The sequence below is a fragment of the Petromyzon marinus genome, chromosome 69 (genome assembly GCF_048934315.1).
Source record: "Petromyzon marinus isolate PM22_M1 ecotype Great Lakes invasive population chromosome 69, UKy_Petmar_22M1.pri1.0, whole genome shotgun sequence".
Taxonomy (NCBI): domain Eukaryota; kingdom Metazoa; phylum Chordata; class Hyperoartia; order Petromyzontiformes; family Petromyzontidae; genus Petromyzon; species Petromyzon marinus.
In genome coordinates, this window is record NC_133735.1 from 2,638,343 (window position 1) to 2,661,957 (window position 23,615).

Sequence of the window (23,615 nt, forward strand, 5' to 3'; positions counted from 1 at the left end):
GGTGGCGGTGGTGGTGGTGGTGGTGGTGGTGGCGGTGGTTCCGGCTACGCGTCTCGCGCTAGCGTTCGAGCGAGGAGGGGGGGAGAGACGGTCTGTGGGTCTCTGTGTGAGTCTGTGGGTCTCTGTGTGGTGAGTCTGTGGGTCTCTGTGTGGTGAGTCTATGGGTCTCTGTGTGGTGAGTCTGTGGGTCTCTGTGTGGTGAGTCTGTGGGTCTCTGCTGTGTGAGTCTATGGGTCTCTGTGTAGTGAGTCTGTGGGTCTCTGTGTGGTGAGTCTATGGGTCTCTGTGTGGTGAGTCTGTGGGTCTCTGTGTGGTGAGTCTGTGGGTCTCTGTGTGGTGAGTCTGTGGGTCTCTGTGTGGTGGGTCTCTGTGTGGTGAGTCTATGGGTCTCTGTGTGATGAGTCTGTGGGTCTCTGTGTGGTGAGTCTATGTGTCTCTGTGTGATGAGTCTGTGGGTCTCTGTGTGATGAGTCTGTGGGTCTCTGTGTGGTGAGTCTGTGGGTCTCTGTGTGGTGAGTCTGTGGGTCTCTGTGTGTGAGTCTATGGGTCTCTGTGTGATGAGTCTGTGGGTCTCTGTGTGATGAGTCTATGGGTCTCTGTGTGGTGAGTCTATGGGTCTCTGTGTAGTGAGTCTGTGGGTCTCTGTGTGGTGAGTCTATGGGTCTCTGTGTGATGAGTCTATGGGTCTCTGTGTGATGAGTCTGTGGGTCTCTGTGTGGTGAGTCTATGGGTCTCTGTGTGAGTCTGTGGGTCTCTGTGAGTGAGTCTGTGGGTCTCTGTGTGATGAGTCTATGGGTCTCTGTGTGGTGAGTCTATGGGTCTATGTGTGGTGAGTCTGTGGGTCTCTGTGTGATGAGTCTATGGGTCTCTGTGCGAGTCTATGGGGACAGGATGGCAGTGACGACTACGTTATGTACACGGGGGATGCACACACACACACGCACACACTCACACACGCACACACACACGCACACACGTACACACACACGCCCTCCCCTTCCTCCTCCACTCTCCTCGCGACCACCACGAGGATTTGGTCCTTGACACGGCGCTGGGTGGGTGTGGGGGGCGGTGCGCGGTGGGGGGCCGGTGGGGGGAGAGAGGGGGGGGGCGCTGACGGGGGGGGGGGGTGTAACAAGCCAACTGCGTAAAAAGCGCGCACTTAAATTAAGGGGAATGTGCCGGTGAGTTGAGTTGAGTTGGGGTGAGTTGGGGTGAGTTGGGGTGAGTTGGGTTGGGGTGAGTTGGGTTGGGGTGAGTTGGGGTGAGTTGGGTTGGGGTGAGTTGGGTTGGGGTGAGTTGGGGTGAGTTGGGTTGGGGTGAGTTGGGTTGGGGTGAGTTGGGTTGAGGTGAGTTGGGGTGAGTTGGGGTGAGTTGAGTTGGGGTGAGTTGGGGTGAGTTGGGATGAGTTGGGGTGAGTTGAGGTGAGTTGGGGTGAGTTGGGGTGAGTTGGGGTGAGGTGAGTTGGGGTGAGTTGGGGTGAGTTGAGGTGAGTGAGTTGAGTTGGGGTGAGTTGGGGTGAGTTGGGGTGAGTTGAGGTGAGTTGAGGTGAGTTGAGTTGGGGTGAGTTGGGGTGAGTTGGGTGAGTTGAGTTGAGTTGGGGTGAGTTAGGGTGAGTTGGGGTGAGTTGGGGTGAGTTGGGGTGAGATGGGGTGAGTTGGGGTGAGTTGGGGTGAGTTGGGGTGAGTTGGGGTGAGTTGAGTGTTGTCTCGGTGTCCAAATGTGTGGTGTGCACGAGGCCTGGCAAAGTGCACCTGGCTGGCTGTGTGGGTGGGTGGGTGGGTGGCTGAGTGGGTAGCTGGGTGGGTGGCTGGGTGGGTGGCTGAGTGGGTGGGTGGCTGGGTGGGTGGCTGGGTGGGTGGCTGGGTGGGTGGCTGGGTGGGTGGGTGGCTAACTGGGTGGGTGGGTGGCTGGGTGGGTGGCTGAGTGGGTGGGTGGGTGGCTTGGTGGCTGGGTGGGTGGCTGGGTGGGTGGCTGAATGGGTGGGTGGCTGGGTGGCTGGGTGGGTGGCTAACTGGGTGGGTGGGTGGCTGGGTGGGTGGCTGAGTGGGTGGCTGGCTGGGTGGGTGGCTGGGTGGGTGGGTGGGTGGCTGGGTGGGTGGGTGGGTGGCTGAGTGGGTGGGTGGGTAGCTGAGTGGGTGGCTGGATGGCTGGGTGGGTGGCTGTCTGAGTGGGTGGGTGGCTGGGTGGGTGGCTGGGTGGGTGGCTGGGTGGGTTACTGGGTGGCTGGCTGCGTGGCTGGGTGGCTGGGTAGGTGGCTGGGTGGGTGGGTGGCTGGGTGGGTGGCTGGGTGAGTGGCTGGGTGGGTGGCTGGCTGGGTGGGTGGCTGGGTGGGTTGCTGACTGAGTGGCTGGCTGTGTGGCTGGGTGGCTGGGTAGGTGGCTGGGTGGGTGGGTGGGTGGCTGGGTGGGTGGCTGGGTGGGTGGCTGGGTGGGTGGGTGGCTGGGTGGGTGGGTGGCTGGGTGGGTGGCTGGGTGGGTTGCTGACTGGGTGGGTGGCTGGGTGGGTGGCTGGGTGGCTGGGTGGCTGGCTGGGTGGGTGGCTGGGTGGCTGGGTGGGTGGCTGGGTGGCTGGGTGGCTGGCTGGGTGGGTCGCTGGGTGGCTGGGTGGCTGGGTGGGTGGCTGGGTGGCTGGGTGGGTTGCTGACTGGGTGGCTGGGTGGGTGGGTGGCTGGGTGGCTGGGTGGCTGGATGGTTGGGTGGGTGGCTGGCTGGGTGGCTGGCTGGGTGGCTGGGTGGCTGGGTGGCTGGCTGGGTGGGTGGCTGGGTGGCTGGGTGGGTGGCTGGGTGGCTGGGTGCCTGGCTGGGTGGGTCGCTGGGTGGCTGGGTGGGTGGCTGGGTGGCTGACTGGGTGGCTGGGTGGGTGGGTGGCTGGGTGGCTGGGTGGCTGGGTGGGTGGCTGGGTGGCTGGGTGGGTGGCTGGCTGGGTGGGTGGCTGGGTGGCTGGGTGGCTGGGTGGCTGGGTGGGTGGCTGGCTGGGTGGGTGGCTGGGTGGCTGGGTGGCTGGGTGGGTGGCTGGGTGGGTGGCTGGGTGGCTGGGTGGCTGGGTGGCTGGGTGGCTGGCTGGGTGGCTGGGTGGCTGGGTGGGTGGCTGGGTGGGTTGCTGACTGGGTGGGTGGCTGGGTGGGTGGCTGGGTGGCTGGGTGGCTGGGTGGGTGGCTGGGTGGCTGGGTGGGTGGCTGGGTGGGTGGCTGGGTGGGTGGCTGGGTGGGTGGCTGGGTGGCTGGGTGGCTGGGTGGCTGGGTGGGTGGCTGGGTGGGTGGCTGGGTGGCTGGGTGGCTGGGTGGCTGGGTGGGTTGCTGACTGGGTGGGTGGCTGGGTGGGTGGCTGGGTGGCTGGCTGGGTGGCTGGGTGGGTGGCTGGGTGGCTGGGTGGCTGGGTGGGTGGGTGGCTGGGTGGGTTGCTGACTGGGTGGCTGGGTGGCTGGGTGGGTGGCTGGGTGGGTGGCTGGGTGGCTGTCGCGTGCGGAGAGTTTGGACCCACGCGGGTCGCGTCAGCGCGATGAGTCTTCAGCTGCCGCCGCTGATTCCGCCTTCAAGTTTCCAGTTCTCGTTTTTTTTTAGTTAATTTTTTTTAAATCGTTGATTACAAAAACCGTGGTGGTGGGTGGGGGGCGGGCCGAGAGGGGAGACGATTCACCAGGCCTCCGTGTACCGGATGTCCACCTCTTTCAGGTTGGGCAGCTTGGCCTGCGCGCCACAGGGAAGACAAAGGGGGCAGGGGATGGAGATTGGGGGGGGGGGTGAGTGCATTCAAAGACCTCCAGAGCCCCCCACCCCCCCCCCCCCCCCGAGTCGTCTCTTGCGTAGGTCAGGTGACCAGGTCGTCAGGTGACCAGGTTGTCAGGTGACCAGGTCATCAGGTGACCTGGTCGTCAGGTGACCAGGTCGTCAGGTGGTCAGGCGACCAGGTCGTCAGGCAACCAGGTCGTCAGGTGACCAGGTCGTCAGGTGACGAGGTCATCAGGTGACCAGGTCGTCAGGTGACCAGGTCGTCAGGTGGTCAGGTGACCAGGTGACCAGGTCATCAGGTGACCAGGTCGTCAGGTGGTCAGGTGACCAGGTGGTCAGGTGACCAGGTCGTCAGGTGGTCAGGTGACCAGGTGGTCAGGTGGTCAGGTGACCAGGTCGTCAGGTGACCAGGTCGTCAGGTGACCAGGTGGTCAGGTGACCAGGTGGTCAGGTGACCAGGTCGTCAGGTGGTCAGGTGACCAGGTCGTCAGGTGACCAGGTCGTCAGGTGACCAGGTCGTCAGGTGGTCAGGTGACCAGGTCGTCAGGTGACCAGGTGGTCAGGTGACCAGGTGGTCAGGTTACCAGGTCGTCAGGTGACCAGGTGGTCAGGTGGTCAGGTGGTCAGGTGGTCAGGTGACCAGGTCGTCAGGTGGTCAGGTGGTCAGGTGACCAGGTCGTCAGGTGGTCAGGTGGTCAGGTGACCAGGTCGTCAGGTGGTCAGGTGACCAGGTCGTCAGGTGACCAGGTCGTCAGGTGTCGCAAGGTGACCAGGTCGTCAGGTGGTCAGGTGACCAGGTCGTCAGGTGACCAGGTCGTCAGGTGTCGCAAGGTGACCAGGTCGTCAGGTGGTCAGGTGACCAGGTGGTCAGGTGACCAGATCGTCAGGTGACCAGGTCGTCAGGTGGTCAGGTGACCAGGTCGTCAGGTGGTCAGGTGACCAGGTCGTCAGGTGACCAGGTCGTCAGGTGTCGCAAGGTGACCAGGTCACCGTGCCACCAGGACCGGGTTCAGATCATCGTCACCGACGGCGGTGGCGGTGGCGGCGGCGGTGGTGGCGGCGGCCGTGAGCGGGACTCCAACTCTGCCCCGCCGGGGTTCGTGGTGCGGCGCGGTTCGGCGCTAGCGGCTCCACCACCACCACCACCAGCGCTCCACCACGAGACACCAAGACAAAGATCCCCCGTGCGAGGCCTTCACGACAGGCTGACGGCGGGAGCAAGGGCAGCTTCTCCCAGCGTACCTTGAGGTCCTCGAAGGTGCCGGCCGTCAGCTTGGTGCTGTTCATGTTCAGGATGCACAGGCTCTTCATGGCTGGTATGGGCCGCGGGGTTACGGTGACGTGAGGTCACGGGGATAGGGGGCGGGGGGACACGGGGGTCACGGGGGTCACGGGGGTCACGGGGGATACAGGGGTATGGGGACATGGGGATAAGGAGACACAGGGACATGGGGACAAGGAGACACAGGGACACGATAAAGATATTGTCGGGCTGTACTGAGTGAGTGGTGGTCGTACTGTCCGACTGTGCTGAGTGAGTGGTGGTCGTACTGTCTGACTGTACTGAGTGAGTGGTGGTCGTACTGTCCGGCTGTACTGAGTGAGTGGTGGTCGTACTGTCCGACTGTACTGAGTGAGTGGTGGTCGTACTGTCTGACTGTGCTGAGTGAGTGGTGGTCGTACTGTCTGGCTGTGCTGAGTGAGTGGTGGTCGTACTGTCTGACTGTACTGAGTGAGTGGTGGTCGTACTGTCTGGCTGTACTGAGTGAGTGGTGGTCGTACTGTCTGACTGTACTGAGTGAGTGGTGGTCGTAATGTCTGACTGTACTGAGTGAGTGGTGGTCGTACTGACTGGCTGTACTGAGTGAGTGGTGGTCGTACTGTCTGGCTGTACTGAGTGAGTGGTGGTCGTACTGACTGACTGTACTGAGTGAGTGGTGGTCGTACTGTCTGACTGTACTGACCGAGTGGTGGTCGTACTGACTGCTGGCTGTGCTGAGTGAGTCTTGGTACCTGTGAGTGCGTGGAGTCCGTCGTCCGTGACCGGGGTCTCACACAGGTTCAGCACCTGTAGCGTGGGCAGGTGTTCCGACAGCAGCCTCAGGCCCGAGTCGCCAAACTACGCACGGTGAACACCATCAGCGGCATCAGCACCATCAGCATCACCAACACCATCAGCAGCATCAGCGCCATCAGCGCCATCAGGACCATCAGCACCATCAGCAGCATCAGCGCTATCAGCACCATCAGCACCATCAGCACCATCAGCACCATCAGCGCCATCAGCACCATCAGCACCATCAGCACCACCATCAGAAGCATCACCAAACCATCAGCAGCATCAGCGCCATCACCAACACCATCAGCAGCATCAGCGCCATCAGCGCCATCAGCACCATCAGCACCACCATCAGAAGCATCACCAGCGCCATCAGCACCATCAGCGCCATCACCAACACCATCAGCGCCATCACCAACACCTTCAGCACCATCAACACCACCATCAGCGCCATCAACACCACCATCAGCGCCATCAACACCACCATCAGCGCCATCATCAACACCATCAGCGCCATCACCAACACCATCAGCGCCATCACCAACACCATCAGCACCATCAACACCACCATCAGCGCCATCATCAACACCATCAGCGCCATCATCAACACCATCAGCGCCATCACCAACACCTTCAGCACCATCAACAACACCATCAGAAGCATCATCAACACCATCAGCGCCATCATCAACACCATCAGCGCCATCATCAACACCATCAGCGCCATCATCAACACCATCAGCGCCATCATCAACACCATCAGCGCCATCAACACCACCATCAGCACCATCACCAACACCATCAGCGCCATCATCAACACCATCAGCGCCATCATCAACACCATCAGCGCCATCATCAACACCATCAGCGCCATCACCAACACCATCAGCGCCATCAACACCACCATCAGCGCCATCAACACCACCGTCAGCGCCATCAACACCACCATCAGAAGCATCATCAACACCATCAGCGCCATCATCAACACCATCAGCACCATCATCAACACCTTCAGCACCATCAACAAAACCATCAGAAGCATCATCAACACCATCAGCGCCATCATCAACACCATCAGCGCCATCATCAACACCGTCAGCACCATCAACACCACCGTCAGCGCCATCATCAACACCATCAGCGCCATCAGCAACACCATCAGCGCCATCAACACCACCATCAGCGCCATCATCAACACCATCAGCGCCATCAACAACACCATCAGCGCCATCATTAACACCGTCAGCGCCATCATCAACACCATCAGCGCCATCAACACCACCATCAGCGCCATCAACAACACCATCAGCGCCATCAACACCACCATCAGCACCATCAACACCACCATCAGCACCATCAGCACCATCAACACCACCATCAGCGCCATCATCAACACCATCAGCGCTATCAACACCACCATCAGCGCCATCATCAACACCATCAGCGCCATCATCAACACCATCAGCACCATCAACACCACCATCAGCGCCATCATCAACACCATCAGCATCATCAACACCACCATCAGCGCCATCATCAACACCATCAGCGCCATCACCAACACCATCAGCGTCATCATCAACACCATCAGCGCCATCATCAACACCATCAGCGCCATCATCAACACCATCAGAAGCATCACCAACACCATCAGCGCCATCATCAACACCATCAGCGCCATCAACACCACCATCAGCGCCATCATCAACACCATCAGCGCCATCAACACCACCATCAGCGCCATCATCAACACCACCATCAGCGCCATCAACACCATCAGCGCCATCATCAACACCATCAGAAGCATCAACACCACCATCATCGCCATCATCAACACCATCAGCGCCATCAACAACACCATCAGCGCCATCACCAACACCATCAGCGCCATCACCAACACCATCAGCACCATCAACACCACCATCAGCGCCATCATCAACACCATCAGCGCCATCATCAACACCATCAGCGCCATCACCAACACCTTCAGCACCATCAACAACACCATCAGAAGCATCATCAACACCATCAGCGCCATCATCAACACCATCAGCGCCATCATCAACACCATCAGCGCCATCATCAACACCATCAGCGCCATCATCAACACCATCAGCGCCATCAACACCACCATCAGCACCATCACCAACACCATCAGCGCCATCATCAACACCATCAGCGCCATCATCAACACCATCAGCGCCATCATCAACACCATCAGCGCCATCACCAACACCATCAGCGCCATCAACACCACCATCAGCGCCATCAACACCACCGTCAGCGCCATCAACACCACCATCAGAAGCATCATCAACACCATCAGCGCCATCATCAACACCATCAGCACCATCATCAACACCTTCAGCACCATCAACAAAACCATCAGAAGCATCATCAACACCATCAGCGCCATCATCAACACCATCAGCGCCATCATCAACACCGTCAGCACCATCAACACCACCGTCAGCGCCATCATCAACACCATCAGCGCCATCAGCAACACCATCAGCGCCATCAACACCACCATCAGCGCCATCATCAACACCATCAGCGCCATCAACAACACCATCAGCGCCATCATTAACACCGTCAGCGCCATCATCAACACCATCAGCGCCATCAACACCACCATCAGCGCCATCAACAACACCATCAGCGCCATCAACACCACCATCAGCACCATCAACACCACCATCAGCACCATCAGCACCATCAACACCACCATCAGCGCCATCATCAACACCATCAGCGCTATCAACACCACCATCAGCGCCATCATCAACACCATCAGCGCCATCATCAACACCATCAGCACCATCAACACCACCATCAGCGCCATCATCAACACCATCAGCATCATCAACACCACCATCAGCGCCATCATCAACACCATCAGCGCCATCACCAACACCATCAGCGCCATCATCAACACCATCAGCGCCATCATCAACACCATCAGCGCCATCATCAACACCATCAGAAGCATCACCAACACCATCAGCGCCATCATCAACACCATCAGCGCCATCAACACCACCATCAGCGCCATCATCAACACCATCAGCGCCATCAACACCACCATCAGCGCCATCATCAACACCACCATCAGCGCCATCAACACCATCAGCGCCATCATCAACACCATCAGAAGCATCAACACCACCATCATCGCCATCATCAACACCATCAGCGCCATCAACAACACCATCAGCGCCATCATCAACACCATCAGCGCCATCAACACCACCATCAGCGCCATCAACAACACCATCAGCGCCATCAACACCACCATCAGCACCATCAACACCACCATCAGCGCCATCATCAACACCGTCAGCGCCATCAACACCACCATCAGCGCCATCAACACCACCATCAGCGCCATCACCAACACCTTCAGCACCATCAACAACACCATCAGAAGCATCATCAACACCATCAGCGCCATCATCAACACCATCAGCGCCATCAACACCACCATCAGCGCCATCATCAACACCATCAGCGCCATCATCAACACCATCAGCGCCATCACCAACACCTTCAGCACCATCAACAACACCATCAGAAGCATCATCAACACCATCAGCGCCATAATCAACACCATCAGCGCCATCATCAACACCTTCAGCGCCATCACCAACACCATCAGCGCCATCATCAACACCATCAGCGCCATCAACACCATCAGCGCCATCAATAACACCATCAGCGCCATCATCAACACCATCAGCGCCATCATCACCACCATCAGCGCCATCACCAACACCATCAGCGCCATCAACAACACCATCAGCGCAATCAACACCACCATCAGTGCCATCATCAACACCATCAGCGCCATCATCAACACCATCAGCGCCATCACCAACACCATCAGAAGCATCACCAACACCATCAGCACCATCATCAACACCATCAGCGCCATCAACACCACCATCAGCGCCATCAATAACACCATCAGCACCATCATCACCACCATCAGCGCCATCATCAACACCATCAGCGCCATCAACACCACCATCAGCGCCATCATCACCACCATCAGCGCCATCATCACCACCATCAGCGCCATCATCAACACCATCAGCGCCATCAACACCACCATCAGCGCCATCACCAACACCATCAGCGCCATCAACACCACCATCAGCGCCATCAATACCACCATCAGCGCCATCATCAACACCATCAGCATCATCAGCGCCATCAACACCACCGTCAGCGCCATCACCAACACCATCAGCGCCATCATCAACACCATCAGCGCCATCATCAACACCATCAGCGCCATCACCAACACCATCAGAAGCATCACCAACACCATCAGCACCATCATCAACACCATCAGCGCCATCAACACCACCATCAGCGCCATCAATAACACCATCAGCACCATCATCACCACCATCAGCGCCATCATCAACACCATCAGCGCCATCAACACCACCATCAGCGCCATCATCACCACCATCAGCGCCATCATCACCACCATCAGCGCCATCATCAACACCATCAGCGCCATCAACACCACCATCAGCGCCATCACCAACACCATCAGCGCCATCAACACCACCATCAGCGCCATCAATACCACCATCAGCGCCATCATCAACACCATCAGCATCATCAGCGCCATCAACACCACCGTCAGCGCCATCACCAACACCATCAGCGCCATCATCAACACCATCAGCGCCATCAACACCACCATCAGCGCCATCATCAACACCATCAGCGCCATCAACACCACCATCAGCGCCATCAACACCACCATCAGCGCCATCAACACCACCATCAGCGCCATCATCAACACCATCAGCATCATCAGCGCCATCAACACCACCGTCAGCGCCATCACCAACACCATCAGCGCCATCATCAACACCATCAGCGCCATCAACACCACCATCAGCGCCATCATCAACACCATCAGCGCCATCAACACCACCGTCAGCGCCATCAGCACGGCCGGTACCACCACCACCACTACCACCACCACCACCGCCACCACCACCAGCAGGGCCGGTAACCCGGTAACAACAGCGGGGTGGTGGTGGTGGTGGTGATGTCCACGCACCTGCGTCGACCACAGGTTGAGCTGCTTGAGGGAGGGTAGCTTCACAAGAAGCTCGGCACAGGCGCTGGTCACGTTGGTGAACGCCAGGCTGAGGTTCTCCAGGTTGCCGAAGGAGCCCGAGCTGAGCAGCTTGGCCAGGTCGGCGTCCTGGCGGGGAGGGGGGTACTGGCGATGAGGACAGGGGACCCCCCCCCCCCCCCCAACCCCAACGGAGCCACCAAACGCCACCGCCGCTTTGACGAACTTTTATTGTAGTGAGACCACCACAGTGGAGTATAGAGATAGTAGTGTATAGTGTAGTGTATGGTGCAGTGTATAGTGTAGTGTATAGTGTAGTAGTGTATAGTAGTGTATAGTGTAGCGTATAGTGTAGTGTATAGTGTAGTGTATAGTGTAGTGTATAGTGGTGTATAGTGGTGTATAGTGTAGTGTATAGTGGTGTATAGTGTAGTGTATAGTGTAGTGTATAGTGTAGTGTATAGTGGTGTAGTGCATAGTAGTGTAGTGCATAGTAGTGAGTGTATAGTAGAGTGTATAGTAGTGTAGTGTATAGTGTAGTGTATAGTGCAGTGTATAGTAGTGTAGTGTATAGTGTAGTTCATAGTAGTGTAGTGTATAGTGTAGTGTATAGTGCAGTGTATAGTAGTGTAGTGTATAGTGTAGTGCAAAGTAGTGTAGTGTATAGTGTAGTGTATAGTGCAGTGTATAGTAGTGGAGTATATAGTGTAGTGTATAGTAGTGTAGTGTATAGTAGTGTGGTGTATAGTAGTGTAGTGTATAGTGTAGTGTATAGTAGTATAGTATATAGTAAGTAAGACCGCCCCCCACAGTAACAACCAAAACTCAGATCTACGACCGACACTTCGTCGTTTGGCGCACGTCATGCTGCAGATTCAGTGCCTGTTACTGCTGCTGCTACTACTGCTACTGTTACTGTTTGTTGCTACTGTTACTGCTGCTACTGCTGCTACTACTGCTGCTGATACTGTTTGCTGCTACTGTTACTGCTACTACTGCTACAACTACTATTACTCCTACTACTGCTATTACTACTACTGCCACTACTGATACTACTACTGCTGCCACTACTGATACTACTACTACTGTTGCTGTTACTACTGCTACTACTGCTGTGGATGCTACTACTACTACTGCTGCTGATGCCACTACTGCTGCTACTACTGCTACTACTACTCCTGCTGCTACTGCTACTACTACTGCTACTACTACTACTGCTGCTACTACTGCTACTACTGAAACTACTACTACTACTGCTACTGCTACTACTACTACTGCTACTACTACTCCTGCTGCTACTGCTACTACTACTGCTACTACTGCCACTACTACTATGCTGCGACTACTGCTGCTGTTACTACTACTACTGCTGCTACTACTGCTGCTGCTGCTACTACTACTACTGCTGCTACTAATGATGATACTACTACTACTGCTGCTACTACTGCTGCTGCTACTACTACTACTGCTGCTACTAATGATGATACTACTACTGCTGCTGCTGCTACTGATACTATTACTGCAATGATTGCTTATGTTGCAGTCGAAACGTCGTGAGAATTTTATCGTTTTATATTTTTATTATTTTATTGTTTCCTTTCTACGTGGCGGTGACTTTACCGAAAGAACCAAGAATATGAATCCCTGCAGTCACGAAAGCTTCAAACGAAAATTTCACCGCAATAATTGTCAAACTGCAGTGATTGTGAAAGGCGTGGGATTGGGGCAGAGCGCGAGAGACAGAGAGAGAGAGAGATAGACAGATAGAGAGAGAGTGGCTCACCGTGGATTTTGACGGCAGTGTGAGCCGGGTAGGACCGCCCTTCTTTTGCTGTTTCACAGATGGGGCGAGAGGGGAACCGAGAAAAGGGTCACCCGCTAAATAAAAAGAAACGCACGCGTCGTGAAGGACCCGAAAAACTGCTTCAAATTCGGACGTTTTTTGACCCTCTTCTTTGGTTCTTTCGGTAAAGTCACCACCACCACCACGTAGAATGAGAATAAAATAATAAATTAATTGAAATAACGCGATGAAATTCTCACGACGTTTCGGCCACAACACAAGCGGCCTTCATCAGGTGATGACAATTGCCCGGTGATGAAGGCCGCTTGTGTTGTGGCCGAAACGTCGTGAGAATTTTATCGCGTTATTTGATCAATTTATTATTTTAATTCTCATTCTACGTGGTGGTGGTGGTGGTGGTGGTGACTTTACCGAAAGAACCCAAGAAGATGAATCCTTGCAGTCACGAAAGCTTTAAATCGCAAATTTTTTTTTGATCCTATATTAACCGGGAGAGGGGCCCAAATGTAGCTGCACTGCACGGCTCTGTTTAGGAAGCGAACCACCCGCCCATCGCAAGTGGCAGCAGCTCAACACGGTGGATTATCGGCGTAGGAAACGCGTGGCCATGTCCAATTGCAAATTGTGGAGGGGAACAGCGGAGGAACCGGGGACAAAAAAATCCGCGCGACCACAGGGAGATCACACAAACTCCACTCACTCACTCTAGAAGAGGGGGAGTTCACACAAACTCCACTCACTCACTCTGTAGAACAGGGGGAGATCACACAAACTCCACTCACTTTGTAGAACAGGGGGAGATCACACAAACTCCACTCACTCTGTAGAACAGGGGGAGATCACACAAACTCCACTCACTCTGTAGAACAGGGAGAGATCACACAAACTTCACTCACTCACTCTGTAGAACAGGGAGAGATCACACAAACTCCACTCACTCTGTAGAACAGGGGGAGATCACACAAACTCCACTCACTCTGTAGAACAGGGGGAGATCACACAAACTCCACTCACTCTGGAGAACAGGGGGAGATCACACAAACTCCACTCACTCACTCTGTAGAACAGGGGGAGATCACACAAACTCCACTCACTCACTCTGTAGAACAGGAGGAGATCACACAAACTCCACTCACTCACTCTGTAGAACAGGAGGAGATCACACAAACTTCACTCACTCACTCTGTAGAACGGAGGGAGGTCACACAAACTCCACTCACTCACTCTGTAGAACAGGGAGAGATCACACAAACTCCACTCACTCACTCTGTAGAACAGGGGGAGATCACAGAAACTCCCCTCACTCACTCTGCAGAACAGGGGGAGATCACACAAACTCCACTCACTCACTCTGTAGAACAGGGAGAGATCACAAAAACTCCACTCACTCACTCTGTAGAACAGGGGGAGATCACAAAAACTCCACTCACACTCACTCTGTAGAACAGGGGGAGATCACACAAACTCCACTCACTCACTCTGTAGAACAGGGGGAGATCACACAAACTCCACTCACTCACTCTGTAGAACAGGGAGAGATCACACAAACTCCACTCACTCACTCTGTAGAACAGGGGGGAGATCACACAAACTCCACTCACTCACTCTGTAGAACAGGGGGGAGATCACACAAACTCCACTCACTCACTCTGCAGAACAGGGGGAGATCACACAAACTTCACTCACTCACTCTGTAGAACAGCGGGAGATCACACAAACTCCACTCACTCACTCTGTAGAACAGGGGGAGATCACACAAACTCTACTCACTCTGTAGAACAGGGGGGGGAGATCACACAAACTCCACTCACTCACTCTGTAGAACAGGGGGAGAGATCACACAAACTCCACTCACTCTCACACACAACACTCACCCACTCACTCACTCTGTAGAACAGGGGGAGATCACAGAAACTCCCCTCACTCACTCTGCAGAACAGGGGGAGGAGATCACACAAACTCCACTCACTCACTCTGCAGAACAGGGGGAGATCACACAAACTCCACTCACTCACTCTGCAGAACAGGGGGAGATCACAGAAACTCCCCTCACTCACTCTGCAGAACAGGGGGAGATCACACAAACTCCACTCACTCACTCTGTAGAACAGGGAGAGATCACAAAAACTCCACTCACTCACTCTGTAGAACAGGGGGAGATCACACAAACTCCACTCACTCACTCTGTAGAACAGGGAGAGATCACACAAACTCCACTCACTCACTCTGTAGAACAGGGGGAGATCACAGAAACTCCCCTCACTCACTCTGCAGAACAGGGGGAGATCACAGAAACTCCCCTCACTCACTCTGTAGAACAGGAGGAGATCACACAAACTCCACTCACTCACTCTGTAGAACAGGAGGAGATCACACAAACTTCACTCACTCACTCTGTAGAACGGAGGGAGGTCACACAAACTCCACTCACTCACTCTGTAGAACAGGGAGAGATCACACAAACTCCACTCACTCACTCTGTAGAACAGGGAGAGATCACAAAAACTCCACTCACTCACTCTGTAGAACAGGGGGAGATCACAAAAACTCCACTCACACTCACTCTGTAGAACAGGGGGAGATCACACAAACTCCACTCATTCACTCTGTAGAACAGGGGGAGATCACACAAACTCCACTCACTCACTCTGTAGAACAGGGAGAGATCACACAAACTCCACTCACTCACTCTGTAGAACAGGGGGGAGATCACACAAACTCCACTCACTCACTCTGTAGAACAGGGGGGAGATCACACAAACTCCACTCACTCACTCTGCAGAACAGGGGGAGATCACACAAACTTCACTCACTCACTCTGTAGAACAGCGGGAGATCACACAAACTCCACTCACTCACTCTGTAGAACAGGGGGAGATCACACAAACTCTACTCACTCTGTAGAACAGGGGGGGGAGATCACACAAACTCCACTCACTCACTCTGTAGAACAGGGGGAGAGATCACACAAACTCCACTCACTCTCACACACAACACTCACCCACTCACTCACTCTGTAGAACAGGGGGAGATCACAGAAACTCCCCTCACTCACTCTGCAGAACAGGGGGAGGAGATCACACAAACTCCACTCACTCACTCTGCAGAACAGGGGGAGATCACACAAACTCCACTCACTCACTCTGCAGAACAGGGGGAGATCACACAAACTCCAATCACTCTCACACACAACACACACTCACTCACTATGCAGAACAACGAGAGAGATCACACAAACTCCACTCACTCACTCTGTAGAACAGGGGGAGATCACACAAACTCCACTCACTCACTCTGTAGAACGAGAGAGCTCACACAAACTCCACTCACTCTCACACACAACACTCACCCACTCACTCTCTCCGCAGAACAACGAGAGAGATCACACAAACTCCACTCACTCTGCAGAACAACGAGAGAGATCACACAAACTCCACTCACTCTCACACACAACACACAACACACACTCACTCACTCTGCAGAACAACGAGAGAGATCACACAAACTCCACTCACTCACTCTGTAGAACAGGGGGAGAGATCACACAAACTCCACTCACTCACTCTGTAGAACAACGAGAGAGATCACACAAACTCCACTCACTCTCACACACAACACACAACACACACTCACTCACTCTGCAGAACAACGAGAGAGATCACACAAACTCCACTCACTCTCACACACAACACACACTCACTCACTCTGCAGAACGAGAGAGATCACACAAACTCCACTCACTCTCACACACAACACACAACACACACTCACTCACTCTGCAGAACAACAAGAGAGATCACACAAACTCCACTCACTCACTCTGTAGAACAGGGGGAGAGATCACACAAACTCCACTCACTCACTCTGTAGAACAACGAGAGAGATCACACAAACTCCACTCACTCTCACACACAACACACAACACACACTCACTCACTCTGCAGAACAACGAGAGAGATCACACAAACTCCACTCACTCTCACACACAACACACACTCACTCACTCTGCAGAACAACGAGAGAGATCACACAAACTCCACTCACTCTCACACACAACACACAACACACACTCACTCACTCTGCAGAACAACGAGAGAGATCACACAAACTCCACTCACTCTCTCCGCAGAACAACGAGAGAGATCACACACTCACTCACTCTGTAGAACAACGAGAGAGATCACACAAACTCCACTCACTCTGCAGAACAACGAGAGAGATCACACAAACTCCACTCACTCACTCTGTAGAACAACGAGAGAGATCACACAAACTCCACTCACTCTGTAGAACAACGAGAGAGATCACACAAACTCCACTCACTCTGTAGAACAACGAGAGAGATCACACAAACTCCACTCACTCTCACACACAACACACACTCACTCACTCTGCAGAACAACGAGAGAGATCACACAAACTCCACTCACTCTGCAGAACAACGAGAGAGATCACACACTCACTCACTCTGCAGAACAACGAGAGATCACAAACTCCACTCACTCTGTAGAACAACGAGAGAGATCACACAAACTCCACTCACTCTGCAGAACAACGAGAGAGATCACACAAACTCCACTCACTCCGCAGAACAACGAGAGAGATCACACAAACTCCACTCACTCTGTAGAACAACGAGAGAGATCACACAAATTCCACACACACGGGAAGGCTGCCGGCGCCGTTCAAACCCGCCCGCCCGCCCGCCCGCCCGCTCGCTCGAGCGCTAAGCGGCGCACCACTACGGTGGTGGTGCGTGGTGGTGGTGCAGGGTGGTGCAGGGTGGTGGTGCAGGGTGGTGGTGCAGGGTGGTGCTGGTACTTGGGGGTTGCCTCTCACCAGCTCACGCAGCTCACGCTGCCGCTCGCACAGTTGCTCGTAGACTCGCCGTCCCTCCGAGGTGCTCTGCAGGGTGGAGACGATCTGCAGGCGCGAGTCGTCGCCCTCCATCACCGAATACTCGAGCATCAGGCACAGGATCTACGCGCAGCAAAAAGGACAGAAGGGGGGCCCGGGGGGCCCCGCCCCCGCCCCGTGTAGACTCGGCCGGCCGTTTTGAGTGGGGGGGGGGGGGGGGGGTGGGGGGGGGGTTGGCCAGGCCGCCTTTGTCTCCCCAGTGGTGAGGCCGAGCGGACCCAGGGCAGGCCCGTGAACCCGGGTTCAGGGATCAGGGGTCAGGGATGGAACTAGCCGGGTTCCATCGCTGAGTCACCCACTCATCTCTGAGTCGACCTCTCATCTCTGAGTCGACCTCTCATTTCTCTCTCTCTGAGTCGACCTCTCATCTCTGAGTCGACCTCTCATCTCTGAGTCGACCTCTTATCTCTGAGTCAACCTCTCATCTCTGAGTCGACCTCTCATCTCTGAGTCACCCACTCATCTCTCTCTGAGTCGACCTCTCATCTCTGAGTCGACCTCTCATCTCTCTCATCTCTCTCTATCTGAGTCGACCTCTCATCTCTGAGTCGACCTCTCATCTGAGTCACCCACTCATCTCTCTCTGAGTCGACCTCTCATCTCTGAGTCGACCTCTCATCTCTCTCTCTGAGTCGACCTCTCATCTCTGAGTCGACCTCTCATCTCTGAGTCGACCTCTCATCTCTGAGTCGACCTCTTATCTCTGAGTCAACCTCTCATCTCTGAGTCGACCTCTCATCTCTGAGTCACCCACTCATCTCTCTCTGAGTCGACCTCTCATCTCTGAGTCGACCTCTCATCTCTCTCATCTCTCTCTATCTCTGAGTCGACCTCTCATCTCTGAGTCGACCTCTCATCTGAGTCACCCACTCATCTCTCTCTGAGTCGACCTCTCATCTCTGAGTCGACCTCTCATCTCTCTCTCTGAGTCGACCTCTCATCTCTGAGTCGACCTCTCATCTCTGAGTCGACCTCTCATCTCTGAGTCGACCTCTCATCTCTGAGTCGATCTCTCATCTCTGAGTCACCCACTCATCTCTCTCTGAGTCGACCTCATCTCTGAGTCGACCTCTCATCTCTCTCATCTCTCTCTATCTGAGTCGACCTCTCATCTCTGAGTCACCCACTCATCTCTCTCTGAGTCGACCTCTCATCTCTGAGTCGACCTCTCATCTCTCTCATCTCTCTCTATCTCTGAGTCGACCTCTCATCTCTGAGTCGACCTCTCATCTGAGTCACCCACTCATCTCTCTCTGAGTCGACCTCTCATCTCTGAGTCGACCTCTCATCTGAGTCACCCACTCATCTCTCTCTGAGTCGACCTCTCATCTCTGAGTCGACCTCTCATCTGAGTCACCCACTCATCTCTCTCTGAGTCGACCTCTCATCTCTGAGTCGACCTCTCATCTCTCTCATCTCTCTCTATCTCTGAGTCGACCTCTCGTCTCTGAGTCACCCTATCATGTCTCTCTCCATCTCAGAGTCGACCTTCCATCTCTATCTCAGAGTCGACCTCCCATCTCCATCTCAGAGTCGACCTCCCATCTCTATCTCAGAGTCGACCTCCCATCTCTATCTCAGAGTCGACCTCCCATCTCTATCTCAGAGTCGACCTCCCATCTCTATCTCAGAGTCGACCTCCCATCTCTATCTCAGAGTCGACCTCCCATCTCCATCTCAGAGTCGACCTCCCATCTCTATCTCAGAGTCGACCTCCCATCTCTATCTCAGAGTCGACCTCTCATCTCCCCATCTCTCTCCGTGGCGGTGGTGGCGGTAGTGGTGGTGGTGGAGGTGGCGGTAGTGGTGGTGGTGGTGGAGGTGGTGGCGGTGGTGGTGGTGGAGTTGGTGGAGGTGGTGGCGGTGGTGGCGGTAGTGGCGGTGGTGGCGGTGGCGGCGGTGGTGGCGGCGGAGGCGGTGGTGGTGTTGGTGGCAGTGGTGGTGGCGGCGGAGGCGGTGGAGGTGGTGGCGGAGGTGGTGGCGGTGTTGGTGGCGACGGTGGTGGTGGTGGCGGCGGTGGTGGTGGTGGCAGTGGCGGTGGTGGCGGCGGAGGCGGTGGTGGCGGCGGCGGCGGCACGACAGTTCACCTCGACCATGGTCTGGTTGCCCCGCAGTGCCAGCAGCATGCAGGGACCCAGCTTGTTCTCCGCCAGCGACACGAGGAACTTCCTCGTCTTGTAGCACGACCCCATGAGGATCCGTACCTGCGGGGCCACCACGCAGAGGCAAGGAGATCCCTCGCGCACCCCCCCTCCCTCACCGCGTGGCCTCGACAGGCTGCCCGGGGCGAGCGCCGGTTAGCTGGCCGGCGCTCGGCGAGGGCGAGTGGCCGGCGCCGCACCCCGGCGGCGAGATGCTTTCACCGCGCCGCTGCTACCGCCGAAGACAGAGGTAACCCCGCACAGCCTCGACCAGACTGCAGGGGGTCATAGTGCCGTGAGCGAGCAGGCGCTAGGTGAAGGCCGGTAACGGCACGCGAGGTGGTGGGGTGGCCAGCAGCCACGCCATGACGATGTTTTGCCGACCACACCGCACCGGGTGCGCATTTGAGGCCGAGTCGAGCTAGGGGAGGCCCGGGACCGGTTCCGGAAATCGTCACTGGGTGTTGGCCGCGAGCGGGAATCGAACCCGGGTGTCGCCGGGGTTCGTAGCGCTAACCGCTGCCCGCACCACACTCCACCGCACACACACCGCACACACACACCACACACACACACCACACACACCACACACACACACCACACACACACACCACACACACACACACCACACTCCACCACACACACCACACGCACACACCGCACACTCCACCACACACACACCACACACACACCACACACACACCACACACACCGCACACACACACCACACACACACACACACCACACACACCGCACACACACACACCACACATACACACACCACACACACACCACACACACACACCACACACACACCACACACACACCACACACACTACCACACACACACACCACACATACACACACCACCACACACCACACATACACACCACACACACACACACCACACCCACACCACACACACACCATACACACCGCACACACACACACCACACATACACACACCGCACACACACACCACACACACACACCACACACACACCACACACACCACACACACCACCACACACACACACCACACATACACACACCACCACACACCACACACACCACACACACACCACACACACCGCACACACACACACCACACATACACACACCGCACACACACACCACACACACACACACCGCACACACACACCACACACACACACCACACACACACACACCACACACACACACCACATTACATGCACGTGTTCCGCGTGACACAGCGACGACGGCTCAAAGTGCTCCGCCTTCAACAACCGTCAGGAGCGTGCAGCAGCGAACGAGCGGAGGAGTAAGTCGGTGAATGTGGAGAGACGGAGCGCGGCGGTGGTGGTGGTGGTGGCAGTGGCGGTGGCGGTGGTGGCGGCGGTGGCGGTGGTGGTGGTACTGGTGGTGGCAGCAGTGGTGGCGGTGGTGGTGCTGGTAGCGGTGGCGGCGGCAGTGGCGGTGGTGGCGGTGACGATGATGGTCATGGTGGTGGCAGTGTTGGCACTGGTGGTGGTGGTAACGGTGGTAGCGGTGGCGGCGGGCGACGGTGGTGGCGGTGGTAGCGGTGGTGGCAGTGGCGGCGGTGGTGGTGGTGGTGTTGGTACTGGTGGTGGCGGCGACGGTGGTGGCGGTGGTAGCGGTGGTGGCAGTGGCGGCGGTGGTGGTGGTGGTGTTGGTACTGGTGGTGGCGGTGACGGTGGTGGCGGTGGTGCTGGTAGCGGTGGTGGCGATGGTGGCGATGGTGGTGGCGGTGGTGCTGGTAGTGGTGGCGTGTGGCGGCGGTGGTGCTGGTAGCGGTGGTGGCGATGGTGGCGATGGTGGCGATGGTGGTGGCAGTGGTGGCGATGATGGCGATGGTGGTGGCGGTGGTGCTGGTAGCGGTGGCGTGTGGCGGTGGTGGCGGTGGTGCTGGTAGCGGCGATGGCGGCGATGGCGGCGGTGTCGTTCAGGACTGGAGCTGTATCTCAGCCCTGGGCCGTGCTCTTCCCTTCCTGGGTGGCTGGCGGCCACCAGGTGGGTGCCGCGTGTCACCGGTGTCGCCCTGGGCCGTACCATCGACGCGAAGAGCTCCCCGTCGTCGTCGCACGCCACCCCACCGGGGCTGTACAGTTGGAACCACCCGTCCTTGCCGGCCCTCACGCTGAGCAGGCACGAGTGGACCTGGCACGGGGCAAGCCGTGTCACGTGCGCGTGTGTCATGCACAGCAGACCGACAATACACACACAGGCGCACAACAGGCAAAGATCCCCCCCCCCCCCGTGCAGCCTGTAACGGACTGTTGGGGCAAGTGCCACCCACCCCCTCGTGCGCTTGTGGCACGCGACGGGGGTGGGTGGCCAGGACCGCGCCCCGGCCGCCTTTGTCTCCCCCAGTGGCGATGTTTACCACACACCGCACCAGGTTACTCATTTGAGGCCGAGTCGATCTAGGAGGGGGGCCCCAGGACCGGTTAAGATAGTCGTCACCGGTGTTGGCCGTGAGCGGGAATCGAACCTGGTTCGCCGGGTTTGTAGCGCAGCGTAGCGCTAACCGCTACACTACCGCTCCCCACACACACAGACACACACACAGCATAGACACACACACACACACAGCATAGACACACACACAGCATAGACACACACACAGCCTACAACACACACACACGTCACACAACATGTAGCACACACAGACACACACACAGCATAGACACACACACAGCCTACAACACACACAGCATAGACACACACACACACCCCCCCACACACACCCCCCACACACACACACACACCACACACACACACCCCACACACACCCCCTACACACACCACACACACACCCCCTACACACACACACCCCCTACACACACACACCCCCTACACACACACACACACCACACCACACACACCCTACACACACCACACACACCACACACACACACACCCCCCACACACACACCCCACACACACACACACACCCCCTACACACACACCACACACACCCCACACACACACACCCCCTACACACACCACACACCCCCTACACACACACACCACACACCCCCCACACACACACACACCACACACACACCACACACACCCCCTACACACACACACCACACACACACCACACACACCCCCCCCACACACACACCACACACACACCACACCCCCCCCCCACACACACACACCCCACACACCACACACACACCCCCTACACACACACACCACACACACCCCCTACACACACACACACACACCCCCTACACACACCCCACACACACACACACACACCACACACACACCACACACACCCCCCACACACACCCCCCACACACACACCACACACCCCCTACACACACACACCACACACACCCCACACACACACCACACACCCCCTACACACACACACACCACACACACACCACACACACACACACACCCCCTACACACACCCCACACACACACACCCCCTACACACACACACCACACACACACACACCCCCCACACACACACACACCACACACACACCCCACACACACTACACACACACACACACACCCCCCACACACACACACACACACCACACACACACACCCCTTACACACACACCACACACACCCCCTACACACACACACCCCCCACACACCACACACACCCCACACACACACCCCCACACACACACACACCACACACACACCCCCCACACACACCCCACACACACACAGCCCACCCACACACACACACACACCCCCTACACACACACACCACACACACCCCCCACACACACACCCCACACACACGCGGGCTGAGGGCTCACCTCCTGACGTGGGTCTCCTGCGAACTCCCCAATGACGTGCTTGAAGGCCCTGCAGGTGGT

The 23,615-nt window shown here is 56.4% G+C and overlaps 1 protein-coding gene and 1 long non-coding RNA gene across 3 annotated transcripts in view; one reads left to right on the forward strand and one right to left on the reverse strand.

Moving 5' to 3' along the window:
- Window positions 1-3,420: 3,420 nt before the first annotated feature.
- Window positions 3,421-23,615, reverse strand: part of CMIP (c-Maf inducing protein) — a 128,043-nt gene continuing 107,848 nt past the window's right edge. For both annotated transcript variants that reach the window (XM_032978992.2, XM_032978994.2), the window contains exons 13-21: window positions 23,556-23,604; window positions 21,808-21,915; window positions 19,702-19,818; window positions 17,537-17,677; window positions 12,677-12,724; window positions 10,876-11,022; window positions 5,744-5,849; window positions 4,973-5,043; window positions 3,421-3,688 (exon numbers count right to left, since the gene is read on the reverse strand). In XM_032978992.2, the coding sequence (XP_032834883.2) occupies window positions 3,635-3,688; window positions 4,973-5,043; window positions 5,744-5,849; window positions 10,876-11,022; window positions 12,677-12,724; window positions 17,537-17,677; window positions 19,702-19,818; window positions 21,808-21,915; window positions 23,556-23,604 (841 nt within the window). In that variant the 3' untranslated portion in view covers window positions 3,421-3,634. The remainder of the gene's footprint in view (window positions 3,689-4,972; window positions 5,044-5,743; window positions 5,850-10,875; window positions 11,023-12,676; window positions 12,725-17,536; window positions 17,678-19,701; window positions 19,819-21,807; window positions 21,916-23,555; window positions 23,605-23,615) is intronic.
- LOC142906682 (uncharacterized) lies at window positions 4,405-4,769 on the forward strand. The gene is made up of 3 exons (XR_012930447.1): window positions 4,405-4,453; window positions 4,496-4,593; window positions 4,658-4,769. It is a non-coding gene; the product is annotated as an uncharacterized LOC142906682 (long non-coding RNA).